Below are 12,983 nucleotides of genomic sequence, written 5' to 3'. Positions count from 1 at the left end.
GTAGAGCAGAGCAGAGTTGACAACAATGCAGATGGCATAGAGTAGAGGTCAACAACAGTGCAGATGGCATAGAGCAGAGGTCAACAAAAGTGCAGTAGATTCAAAGGGTTAGCGCAAAGACTAGCAACAGTCAGGCTCCAACATTCATGTGGTATCATACTGAACATAGTTAGTTCAGTAATTTTGGATGTTTTTTTGTTGCTATAAGCAACAATGTAGTAGCAGTTAGCAGTGGCAGTGCTAGCTGCAACACAGATGCAACACTTGAGAGGGAGCTGTAGTATGGATGCAGTGTTGGCAATGGCAGTATCAACAATAGTACAGTTGCAACAGCAGCAGTTGGTGGACATGTCAGACATCAGCAACGCAGAGGACGATGCTTCAGAGTCAGAGCAGTATGCAACAATAGTATATTGCTAGAGCACATTCCTCGCTAAGAGGGAGTGTTGATTTGGGGTAGCATTGGATGTGTTATAGGCCTCAAATTTTGCAGGGAGTCTTGGGCACATGTATTCCAAAGAACCCAAAAAGCGTTTTGGGAAATTCCACCCAGAGAATTTTATTAAAATAATTAATATTTTTTTATGGGACCCTAAGTCTAAACTTAGGAAATTAAAAATGTTAATGGGTATTCATCTAATTGTGGGTGTAATTTCTAGAAGTAGACAAAGATCAAGCCAAAACGATCTGAGCCTTTGTTTAGGAGTTAATCTAGGTCATTGGTTGTCCAACAAAAAGGTATAAGAAGGGGCTTGAGGGTCATTTGGAAAACACACCAAGAGATCAAGAGATCAAATTTCTGAAGTGAGAAGTTCTTAGGAGGAAGTTCTGATCGAGGACGTTTCTTGCAATTGAGGGGTAAGGATAGCATCTAGAGAGAGAGATTTTCTCAATCGAAGAATCATCAGCAGAGAGAGGCAGACACTGATCCAGTAGCCCAGACGCAGAGGCTGACGCAGGGCCATGAAGGGCCACACAGAGGCAGTGCAAAAGGCAGAGAGAGTCCGAGATTTTGCTAAGGAGAGTCAATTTCAGAAGTCGGGAGCTGGGGTGTGAGATTGAGATGCTGAGAGCAGAGAGTCCGGGCAGCAAATCAATCAGCAGATTGGGTAACGCAGAGCCTAGAGATGGTAATGTAGGGACTCCCTCGTCACTAACTCCCCAAGTGTAGGGTCAGTGATGAATGATATGTCACCCTTGTAGATGATCACCTCATCCCCCAACCTATGGCTGTTAATTCTCTCACCGACCCAATGCCACCGCTGAGAAGTCTCTCCCTTAGTGCGCTGTGTGTCATCCAAATATCTCGGGTGAGCTCCACACCCCCCGCTGCTCATGCTAAGAGTGTCAAAGGACAACAACCAAATCAATGGTGCCTGTAAGTGATGTAGAAGAGGGTTAGGCATGTGAGTCCCCATGTATACCATCAAGTATCGCTCATTTGTGTCCCCGTTGATCTTGGGTGAACTATACCCAAAGGTATGCCTAATGTCTCCATTTAGAAGTCTCCCTAGAGGAAACACTCCAAGACCCTGATGCACAACACCGTACACCCTTGCATACCACCGAGCATCGAGGTACTCCTCAACATGCCACTCTACACCGCGGCCTAGTCCTGTACACCACTGGATACCCCCTGCTACTGCTATGCCATCCTGTATCACCTCGTATCCTACCTGTGTCACCATACATGACACTCCCCATGGGTACTCAATGAGATGTGGGCTACTCGACCTACACCACAATGTAAACTGACATGCTACGCCACATCACCATGCATCTGCATGCTCCTCTACAGGCCACTGCTCTTCACTGCATTGCGCTGCACACCACTGGATGCTATTGCCTAGAATTAGGTTTGCACACATCAGTCTGCATCCCTCTATATAATGTTGGAGCCTACAAAATAACTTTGTGCAGTCTTGTGTTCCACTACTCACTGTTGTCTCACCCTGTAATATACAGTATCCTACATGTGCCAAAGTATCCTCCACTCTGCTAGTAAACCCTTCATGATGTGGGCTAGATCTCTCCATTTTTCCTGAAAGACCTTAGCGACCTCATATACCAATGGGAATGACACTACTGTGCCTATCCTCGGTATCTCCAGTGTCCAATATACCAATGAGAGGGAACCGTCTCCATGTAATGCCCCGTTTGGTGGCCTGCTGATGCCACCTTTTCCTACCAGCTCCTGCTAGAGTAAGCTAATCACCTTGTGACACCACGCACAGTTAATAGGCCAAGACAACTCATGAAATTTGTTTGCTCCCCTGTCAAATCATCCTTTCACTAGCGCTGACCAGGGCTCTGATTGAGATCTGAAAATGTGTGTGCACCCAAACGTCGGATCCATCACGCAACTACTACCATCACCTACTAGCTCTATGATGTGATGGGAAATCCCACCTAGATCGCAACAATTCTGACCCTCGAGTCCCTTTGGTAATCCCAAGCCTCTCCTGAAATGTGGCCATGGATGTATCCAACCGCCTAGCCTACTCCATTGGGTACCAGCTCAAGACCTCTCACCATCCAATCCCAAAGGAGGGATCGAATGTACAATATCTTGTGTATGGAACAAGCCCTCCATGCTGACGTTGTGCCATAGTCAACTCATGTTGCTCAGTCCTACTAACCTAGAAATCCCCTTGGGTATGTCTAGACAACTTTGCCTCCCTCAACCTAATGTGTAAGGGTGGGCAAATAACGTTGTAGATCCCATCAGTGTGCCTCTGAAGCGAATTGTGCTGAAATCCAAACCCGTGGTCTCTATGTTGCCCCTCATCGATGGCTAGCCTAAAGGATGGTTGCACATCCTCCTCCATCATGGACTCAACACGAGCCTTTGACTGCTCCTCCATAGACAACCCAACACGCAAGACATGCTCACCAGTTAGTTGTAGGTGATTGTCGTTCGACAACTCTGTCATAGATCTGGATGCCTCTGGACCTATGAGCTCCTCATCAGCAATGGAGATGTCTCCTGACACCTCATCAACCTGTAGTGAGCTACTATTAGTTGAGAACTCGGTCACAACCCGGGATACCTCATCAATGTATACCTCAACAACTGATGGCATCTCATTAATGGGTATATGCTCAACTGTTTCCTTGCCAACCATGGCCCCTTCAACTACTCTTTCATCTTCTGCCTTAATCCTCCTTGTCATCGTTGCATAATTCCACTGAATCCCCACTGATTTGTGGATGCCTCTTAGTTCACAAAACTCCCAAAAAGAGAGTGATGCCTGAATGCCATGACCTAATTATTGGTATGCCCTCGAATTTGTTGCCAATAACTCCACATCAGTTGCAATCATGTCTTGCCATCTTGGTGCATTACCCATAATTTTGGGCATAGTGGATTTGTTGTATAATTGAGAATGGTCCTGATTCCCAATTGCGGAATGAATCAGCTGCTCCCCCACATCAATCATCATTTGTTGCATCCTAATCACCTCATTCAAGGTTATTGCAATGTTGTTTGATTTTAATCTTTCTTTGGAACCCATGATTTCTTAGCTTTTTATTTTGGTCTTGTCATAGAATGAAGGGTTTCCCATAGGCTAAGCCAAGATTATGGCTCTGATACCATTGTAATATTCCTAATGGAAATATTAAGTGATAACAGTAGTGAAATCATAAACATGCAATAAAAAATGTGCACATGCAGAAATATTGGATTATGCTAGAAATTACACCCAAAACACTGAGCTTTTTTATTAAATTAATCAGATGGAGTACAATGAGTAGGAACAGAAGAACCTAGGCTTGCTACAACAATCAAGGCAAGATCGCAAGTGAATAAGATGGTACCTAAATGTTGGAAATGACTCTACTACCAAATATGCATCCACCCAGAAAACGGTTGTTGCCTTTGGAAAGGAACTACTGGTTTAGCCCTCCAAACTGCTCCAATTTTTTTGAGAAATTAGCCACAGACACTACTCCACCAGCTCAACAAAACCCAGAAATATCTCACGAACCCAAGTGGCGGAAATGGTCCCCGAAATAATTGTGCCCTCCAATAATCTATGCTGTTGTCTGTTGAATGCAACTAGGAATTCTTCCCCTAGGAGTGCTCAACAAATTGTGCAAAATTAATCCTAGCCCCTCCTCTCATAAAACCCACAAAAACTCAAAAAGGGTTTGGGTTGAGTCCAACGTGCCCTGCTGACCCAATTTGTGAGTGGACCTCTAATTGGCTAGAAAAACTGGCTGTATATGAAATCTTCTACAAAATGCTCCAAATCTCTACTAGAAAATCTCCTTCCTAAATTTTCCCTTATTCCTCCGTAGCCACACCATAGTTTCTCCTTGCCCAAGTGATTGCATAACAATGCCCAGTGAGCCCCTGTGCAGGCCAAGAATTGGAGCAACTCAACTCTCCCAAATGCCTCACTTATAGACCTGCAAATTGGCAAGAAACTTCAACCCTCTTTGTGGAAGGATTCTTTGCTAATTGGCTGGCCCAAATTCCCCTTTTTGTTGGCCCTCCCAAGAGCCACAATTTCTATTTTGCGTCTAAGAGAAACTCGCTCCAGCTGAAGGAAATGACTGTAAATGTGCTCAACGGAAACTTTGAACTGAGCTCCCCAATTGCCTCACTAGGGAGACACTCGAAGTTCTCCGAAATGAAGGTGGAATTCCCGCTCGAGAATTCCTTGTGCTTAACAACTTGGTTCTCTTGGCTAAGCAACTCAAGAGAACTAATGTTAAATTGTCAAATGATCAAAAGTACCAAATGAAGACCTGCAAGCTCTATTTATAATTGTTGGCCCTCTCTCCCTTGGTGGTCCCCACCTTCCATTAATTCACACCCCTTCCTTTATCTCTTTCTCTTCTCACTAGTGCGTACCAAATGGAGACCTCCAAGCTCTATTTATAATTGTTGGCCCTCTCTCCCTTAGTGGTCCCCACCTTCCACTAATTCGCACTCCTTCCTTTATCTCTCTCTTCTCACTAGTGCGAATTGCTCCATTGGGTTGAATTTCCTTCTCTTGTGGTACCCACATTCCACTAGAGCTATAAGTTTTCTTATCTCCTAAGTCCCATACACCAAAAATGCCTCCAATGCCCAAATTACAAATTTATGCTATGCTTAACACCTCCCCAATAAACTCCATTAATCCCCTCAAATTATAAATCAAAATTGGGGTATTATGATGTCATTGTCAAAGGGATCGGCTATGATGGAATACCTCATCTAGTGTGTATATATGTGAGGAGGAGCAATTGTGGATGCATGAGTTACCTCGGCATTTGTGCTTCCACCCTTTTATATTACCTTTTACCTTTTCCTTGTATTACTGCTCGTAGCTCGAGGAATGAGAGTTTGCTTTGTATGATGTATAGTAGTTATTACCCCCTTTGGGATGGGGCAATTCATTGACCATCAGGGGTTGGGACATGCAAGAGTTCCCTATCCTAAGATAGGGCAACATTGGCACAGGAACCGGGTGATGGCTATATGATAGAGTTGGAGCTCATGCTTGGCTTTTGCCTACATGCTAATTTGTAAGTCGCAACCATCTTTTTCATTTTGTTTTTCGTGTGGCCATCATATGCTCTTTCTTTTCTTTTAGCTTCATTAACCTCCTAGGGTGCATTTCTAGACCCAACCCAAGTAATGAGGATGTTTGGGTGCAAATCCCAAAGAACCAATGGTTCCTTAACCCAAGGAAGGGAGGTGGAATTGGGGACCATAATGTAAGATGGAAAGTGGTAAGTATGGATAGGGAGAGATGGGGCTACACAATCTCAATCATGGTTTCCCAAGTAGTGCCCCTATCTAAAGTCATGGGATATTAGGGGAGGTCTCGCTAGACTAAGATTGAAAATTAACCCCCCATTTAAGGTGACGGGACAAGACTACAGCCAAGATCCTTCTTTCTATCAAGTTACCCTGTTGTCACACAGATTGTCACAACAACGCTCAGACCGAGGGCTGTCACCCTGATCCCCGATCTCTCCGTTTAATCCTATATCCTGCGGCTAAGGGGCGTAGACCCTATGGGACAATGGATGACCAACTGTGGACCAGTTGGGTTGGGAGACACGAGGGAAAACAAGCACTTGATTGATTTAGAAATTAATGTACCAGTGCCTTATGGAGTTAATGATTAAATAATTATTTATTAAATGTTGCAAAAGTATAAACCATGTAAAATAATCATTTATCATCAAATAACGCAAGCGATGCAAGATATTCAACAAATGCACGACGCCTTAACGATGATCCAACAATTAAACTTCAAGAAAAAAATAAATGCTTTAAATGATCATAAGATTTAAACGCTGACCAGCTACCACTTTCATATAGCCAACTTATAAATAAACATTTAAATGCATTTAGCTATAGAGAAATGGAACATAAATACCATAAGAAACTCCTAAAAATGAATTTTCGAATTTTTTGGTAAGCTTTATCAAAATATTTTTTAATATATATATATATATATATATATATATATATATAAAATTTTAAGTCAAAACTAAAATCCTAAATAATTAAAAAATAAAATCTAATCTAAACTAAAGACTGAAAATTAAAAAGAAAATTTTTAACTTTTTATGAAAAAAATTTACTTATTTTTTTTTAATTGATTTTTTTTTATTTATTTAAAATAAATCTATAAAAATTAAATCTGAATCTAAATCCAAACAAATCCTTAAAAAAAAAAAAAAACTTAACCCTTTTTTAACTTTTTTGATATTAGTTTTTAAATTAAAATCTAAACAAAAGCTAAATCTAAAAGAAAAGTAAATCTAAAAAAAACTAAACAATTTAATAAATCTAAAACTAATCTATAGGAGCTTTTTATTTTTCAATTTTTATTTTTATTTTATTTTTATTTAAATCATAACATAAGATTCAAATGAAAAGCCAAACTTTAAAATAAAATCACACCAAATAAAAGCTAATAAACCTAACGTATGGAGAAAAAAAACTAAATTAAACGCATAAGAGATTTAACATAACCGTACGCATATAATAAAACTAAATGTATAACCCTCGCCCGTATATACAAAAAATCAAAACGTGCTCTTATTATTTCTGCAGGTTTGTGACGACAGAGAGTTTTTGACAGCAGACAGAGGACAACGATGCTGGTTCGATGAGGCAGCTACAGAAAATGGCTTTGCAGGTTATAGTTGCGTGGAGAGGGTTGTACGGAGAAGAAAATAGGTTGAGAATGCAGCGTTGGAGCTGTGGGCAGCATGCAAGTTTGGCAGCAAACCCATGTAGGAAAGAAATTCGAGCAAGGTCGAGTTTAGAAGTAGAAGATGCAGTGAGGAAAAGGAATGCCGCTGCAGGGAGCCAAGCAGATAATTGGAGTTGCATGGGACGGAAAGTGGTAGCGGATGCGCTGATGAGCAAAGGAAGCTTGTTGCTGCGTGAATGCATGGAAATGGAATGAAGCCGCAGCAACAAGGAGGGAGAAAAGAGTTCAGTCAGGAGGAATCGTTAATGATAGAGTCTTTATTGTTTTGCTTGCCGTACAGGTTGAGAGCAATGAAAAAATGAGACAGAAAAAGCTTGTGGCAGCAGCGTGGGATGGGTTGCGTAAGGGATATGGATTTGCAGGCAGCAGAATGGAGGGCGTGAAGATGACTGCGGGATTTGATAACTGCTTGGAAGGGGTTTGGAGCAACAGGGAGTAACCCAGAAATTTTCCAGGTTTTAAAGTTCGAACCCAGATCACAAAGAAAATTTCGAAAACAAAATCGAAATCTTCCTGCTCAGAATAAACCAGGCAATAATCTGCAAAACTTCCACTAGAACCTCTAAATATTTTCCAGGAATCTTAATAAAATTTTGAATCAGCTGCTCCAGATTGTCTAAATGAAACCCTGAAATATTTCTCAAAACCTGTACCTACAACCTGTAAAATAAAAGAAAACCCAAAAATAATATGTGCAAGAAACGAAACTGAAAACCCTAACTAAATAATTACAATATTCACAAACTGCAGGCTCTAAAATAGCCAGATTTCTCGTTATGACATGTAAATATTTTTCAGAATTTTAATTTAATGTGAGATGCTTCAGAAAAACCGTTCATGCATTCATAAAAAAATTCAGATGATAAGCCCGGGATTAAAACTAGCTGGGCTCTTTCAGAAAATACAATCCGGGAGTTGGCTGGTTCAGCCGAGAACTTCCCCTAACGCCCGGTAAACTCAAAACTAAGATTTCTTGCACAACTTAAAATCAATCATTAACATAGAGGGAAAAAACAATAGTGAAATCCAGATCAAATGGAGATAACTGCCATTATATTTCAGAATCTAAACTATCATTCAAACCCCAGAGATCAGACAAGATACCTGTGCCTGAATCAATCTTCATCGAGCTATTATCGATGAATGAAAATAAAATTATGCAGAAAAAATAAAAGATCTTACAGCATTCCCAGAAGAGTAACACTAGCAAGATTTTTAACCCCAAAGTTTTTCTTTATTGCACAAAAAATGACTACAAGAGAGCTTTTTTTAGCACCAGACTCTCAGATCCAATCTCATCTCAAATGACCCCTAGCACCCTATTTAAAGGAAAAATTCCCAACGGCTAGTTCGAGTGATCCATGTCAATATGATCTTGACTGTCGATGAAGATCAAGATATCTTTTAATCTTATCCATTGAAATTTTAATAAATTAAAAATTAAAATTTTGCATTTGTTTTCTCAAAATTTCAACTTATTTTATTTTTTAATTATTATTATTTTTTAATTTTAATTTTCTTTGTTTTATTTTATTTTTTAGTTTTTTTTTTTAATTTTTTATTTATTTTATTATTATTATTTTAATCTATTTTTTAATTTTTATTTTTTGGATCCTCAAACTTAGCTTTTGGAAAAATTACCTAGGACTTAGGACTTATGAGGGGATTAAAACATTTTCTAACCCTCAAGACACTTTACATCATGACTTTTACAATTTTACATCTCAAGGGGGAAAACCCATTTGACATAGACCCTCATAGACCACCCAGTTCTGTGACCAAATATAATCTAGCAGATCAACGCACTAGGATTCCCTTAAGATTATAATGACAATTCATTCCGGCTTTGGGGTTAGGCTGAAGGAAAACTCTGCCGATCATGGATCGGTGAGACAAAAAACCTTCCGGAACGTAGGGTATTACTAGAAAATTAGGTCCACTTAGGCAATTTACATACATGACTCAGATCTGCGAAGATTATTTACAATTTACACATGCAGACTGGGTTTACAACATAACATGATCATGTCGACGATGACTGTCGAATGGCACAGACACGTCGATCAAGCACTATCCCTTTTGCGAAGAAAAGGGGGTGTACTGCTATGGGTAGTTGACACGTAATGGTCAACATACCTCATAATCCATGTTAAAATGCCCAAATACTAACAAGCATAAGCATTCAATTGCAAAATGAATAAAGTACCTTTCGATTAGAAGCCCACCTTCCAACATGTGCTCTTGACAAATGGGCGAGGAGACATATGATTGATGCAGGTGGCAAAGATACGAATGGCACATTACATCAGCTACAAGGTGGGTGTCAGGGACTGCTGGCTGCTAGCTGGAAGAGAAGAATAGGAGAAAAGTTTCTTCTAGGGGTCACCTATTTTTGGTCGGTAACAAGATTAATTTGGCAGCGTTGGATAAACTTAGGGAACAATCGGAATAACTAGGCAAAAATCTGGCAAGTAGGGGAATAAATCCGGAAAAATAAGAAATTTGGAAAAAAAACCCCACAGGGTGACTAAATCGAAAGAATCAGTAAATTGACATTTCTTGGTGTTTTTTTTGAATGTATAAAACCAAGTTCAAGTCTGTTGTTTACAATATGGAATCTATTTAAATTTTAAAGTTAAGAACCTATAATTACATGTAAAACTAGTTTTGAAGGGGGACCTCTACAATTTGATATAGTTAATCAAAACATTATTTTTATTATAGAATCCATTTCCTATTATACTTCTTCCTATAATTCCTATTGATAACATTGTCTTCCAAGGAAACTTTGCAGGAATTATAACATTGTCTTCCAAGGAAACTTTGCATGGGACTCCTCCTGAGTGTTGACCTTCCCTTTGTTCTTCAAATTTTTCATTACACAATATTACATATCCAGTGCCATGGTATTGGTTAGGGCTATTTGCTCCATTGCATATCCTTCTCTATACCTTTTTTATTGAGAAATTCATCTTATAGAGAAAGTTAATGGTATCCTTCGGTCTACTTGCTACACTCTAGTTTAGGATCTAGCTTGATTCAACCCGTGTTCTCCTTGAAGGGATTTGGTATCTACCAACCACATGGGGGTGACTTTTTTTTAAAGTCTGGTTGTTTCTTCACTGATATTTACTAGTGTTTACTTTCATCAAGTCTGGATACTAGATAGTGGCCGATAATTCATATGGCTTTTCATTTGGCCTTCCAAGATTCAAATTTAGTGGCTTATCCCCCCTCTGCTTATGCTGCACAATATAGTGGAGGATATTTCAATTGGGTTAATAGGTAGTGAAAAAACTTAGGAGTCGTGTATGACTGCCAGTCTATAGGGTTCTTAGGAATTGGTTATCAATACCATATACTGAAAGTGAAGTGTCTAGAACTTATCTAATCGAAATCTATCAGGACATAGGAGCTGAAATAATAAGGCGCAGTACCTTGAAGGTGGAAGACATAGCTAGCATAGGATATCAAATTTATGTAGAAGCATAAACAAAGCAATCCAAAATAACTGACATCCAAGTTGCAAAATAGCAATATACAGAGTAACAAAATATTTGATTGAAATGAGATAGGTATTTGATTTGAAGGACTAATACCTTATTGTTGGTTTGGTGCAGGAGAACATACAGTTGTAGGGATATGACTTAACATTTCCTACTCCAAAGACTAATTGCATGGCAATAAGTGTTGTTAACTAGCTGACATGTCCTAGGAAAGTGCATGTGAACTTGTGTCTGGTTTTCACATTATGTGTCTGTTGACAGCTTGCAAGATAGATTCAAGTAACCATATTTTGTTGTGTTACAACTTAGAGTCCATCCATAAACATCTTTCACCATGTGTCCCTCTAAATCTCTTCAAGAAATATGCCCAAACAATGTTGTGTCTCAAATTAAATAAAAGTGGATGGAGTCTAAATGTCTGTAATCCTTGGAATATGTGTGGAAAAAGACAAAGTGTTTCATCACAATCTTTAGTTAGTCATGCATAGTTTTGTTAGTCACATATTGAATCTCTGGCATGTGCTACTGTGAGAAAGCTTTGAACTATTGCATGGAGATTCTTTCCCTTCGATACATGTACAGAACTAAGGGATTATAACTAAAGTCAGTAGTCCTAAGGCCATGCCAAGAGAATGGCTTTGAGAAGAGATCTCCGAGAGGGGAGATCCACCAGTTTGATGATTAGGTGGTAAAATGTCTCCCGTTTGAAGCAAACAAGTCTTTCTTATGTACCAGTGAGAATGATACCCATGCCCAGGTAGGTCTTGATCATTGAAATGTAATAACCAGGTACATGGAAGTAAAGTGATGCTAGGTATGGGCATCCATGTTAGTTGAGTGTCTATCGTCATTGCATCTTATGAAGGACATGGTAAAGAATCTATTCCATGTCTCCAAGCAATAGGAATTGTGCTTTCCATTTGCATATAATTGTTGATTGATCGAAGAAAGCATGTGGGTTGGAACTCTTCATTTAGGCCCAATCTGCGTTGCACAGGCTCTATGTTCCGAGTCCACATCCGTAGTGTTGTGGGTATTACACAAGTGTCATGTAAGTGGTTTGTAGAAATTGAGGTCATAGTGAGAAACATTGTCCCTATATGGAGGGAAGTTGGATTGTCAGGGCATGTTAAATAGTCAACGAAATATTCTGTCCTGGAGATTTCATTACTACTCGATAGCCAACAGATGCACTCTAATAGTAAATAGTAGTTGCAACATGGTTTACCTGGAAGTCATTAAGCTCCAACATCTACATAGAAAGTGGCTTCAATGGGGATGATCCGGTGAATGATGGAACTGAGAAGAAAGTGAATTGCCATAAATGATTGTAATCTGTATGATATGTTTGATAGGTGCACAGTAGGCTGAAGTTTGAACGTTACCAAGACATATTATTGTTTATTTTCTTGCATGCACTTCCGTCAATGCAAGAAATGGACCATGGTTTATGATGTTGAGTATTGAAGATTTCAGTTGACAAAATACATTTGATACTCATTGTCTCACCTGTTTGTTTTTTTCTGCACTTCTTGCAGATTGAACACCATTTATTCCCTTCTGTCTGCCATCTTCACTACCCAAGTATACATCCTATCGTGAAAGCAACGTGTAAGGAATTTGATATTCGATATTATTCTTATCCATCAGTAAGTATGACTCTTTTTTGTGATAGTACAACTCTTTTTTGTGATAGTACATAATTATTTCACATTGACAATTCTTCTTCTGAATTCTCTCATTCTCTCTTGTTTGACAGTTCTGGGCTGCACTGAAGGCACATTTTGTACATCTCAAGAAGGTGGGAAATGAGAAATTTGAGTGGCGTCTTAGTGGTTAACCAAACTGTTGAAGGTCCAGATTAAGATGCTGACATGTCATTTTAACTTCACTCAGAGTGGAGTAGAAAGCATGGTATTATACCAGAGTCCATTACATACGATAAAAGTCCCATGTCTGATTTAACTCTTATTTCCCTTGATAAAAAAGGGAAGAGTATAAGTAAAAGGGCACATGTGTCTGATATAGCCAGCTCACACGAGAACATACTGACCTCACATTTGTGAAACATATTTCTATTACAAAGTCAGTTTGGAAACCATTACTTTATTCAATTTCTCTATGGGGCAACATCTTCTTTTCTAAATATGCTTAAATTATTATAGAAACCTATAGTACGAAGTATATTTCAAGACCAAAAAAGCCACAAAAGGCACACCACCAAGAAGCAACATTATCTTTACAACAT

The 12,983-nt window shown here is 39.3% G+C and overlaps 1 protein-coding gene across 1 annotated transcript in view; it reads left to right on the top strand.

The window, feature by feature from the left end:
* LOC149229078 (acyl-lipid (8-3)-desaturase-like) overlaps positions 1-12,660 on the top strand; it is a 246,043-nt gene extending 233,383 nt beyond the window's left edge. The window contains exons 13-14 of the mRNA XM_089378451.1: positions 12,274-12,384; positions 12,495-12,660. Coding sequence (XP_089234577.1) covers positions 12,274-12,384; positions 12,495-12,575 — 192 coding nt within the window. The 3' untranslated portion in view covers positions 12,576-12,660. The remainder of the gene's footprint in view (positions 1-12,273; positions 12,385-12,494) is intronic.
* The last annotated feature ends 323 nt before the right edge of the window (positions 12,661-12,983 follow it).

The sequence above is a fragment of the Pinus tabuliformis genome, chromosome J (assembly GCF_031772625.1).
Source record: "Pinus tabuliformis cultivar Carrire ecotype Pingquan chromosome J, CPIR1, whole genome shotgun sequence".
In the NCBI taxonomy this organism is placed as follows: Eukaryota; Viridiplantae; Streptophyta; class Pinopsida; order Pinales; family Pinaceae; genus Pinus; species Pinus tabuliformis.
The sequence above is the reverse complement of the archived record's forward strand: the minus strand, read 5'-3'. Positions and strand labels throughout refer to the sequence as shown.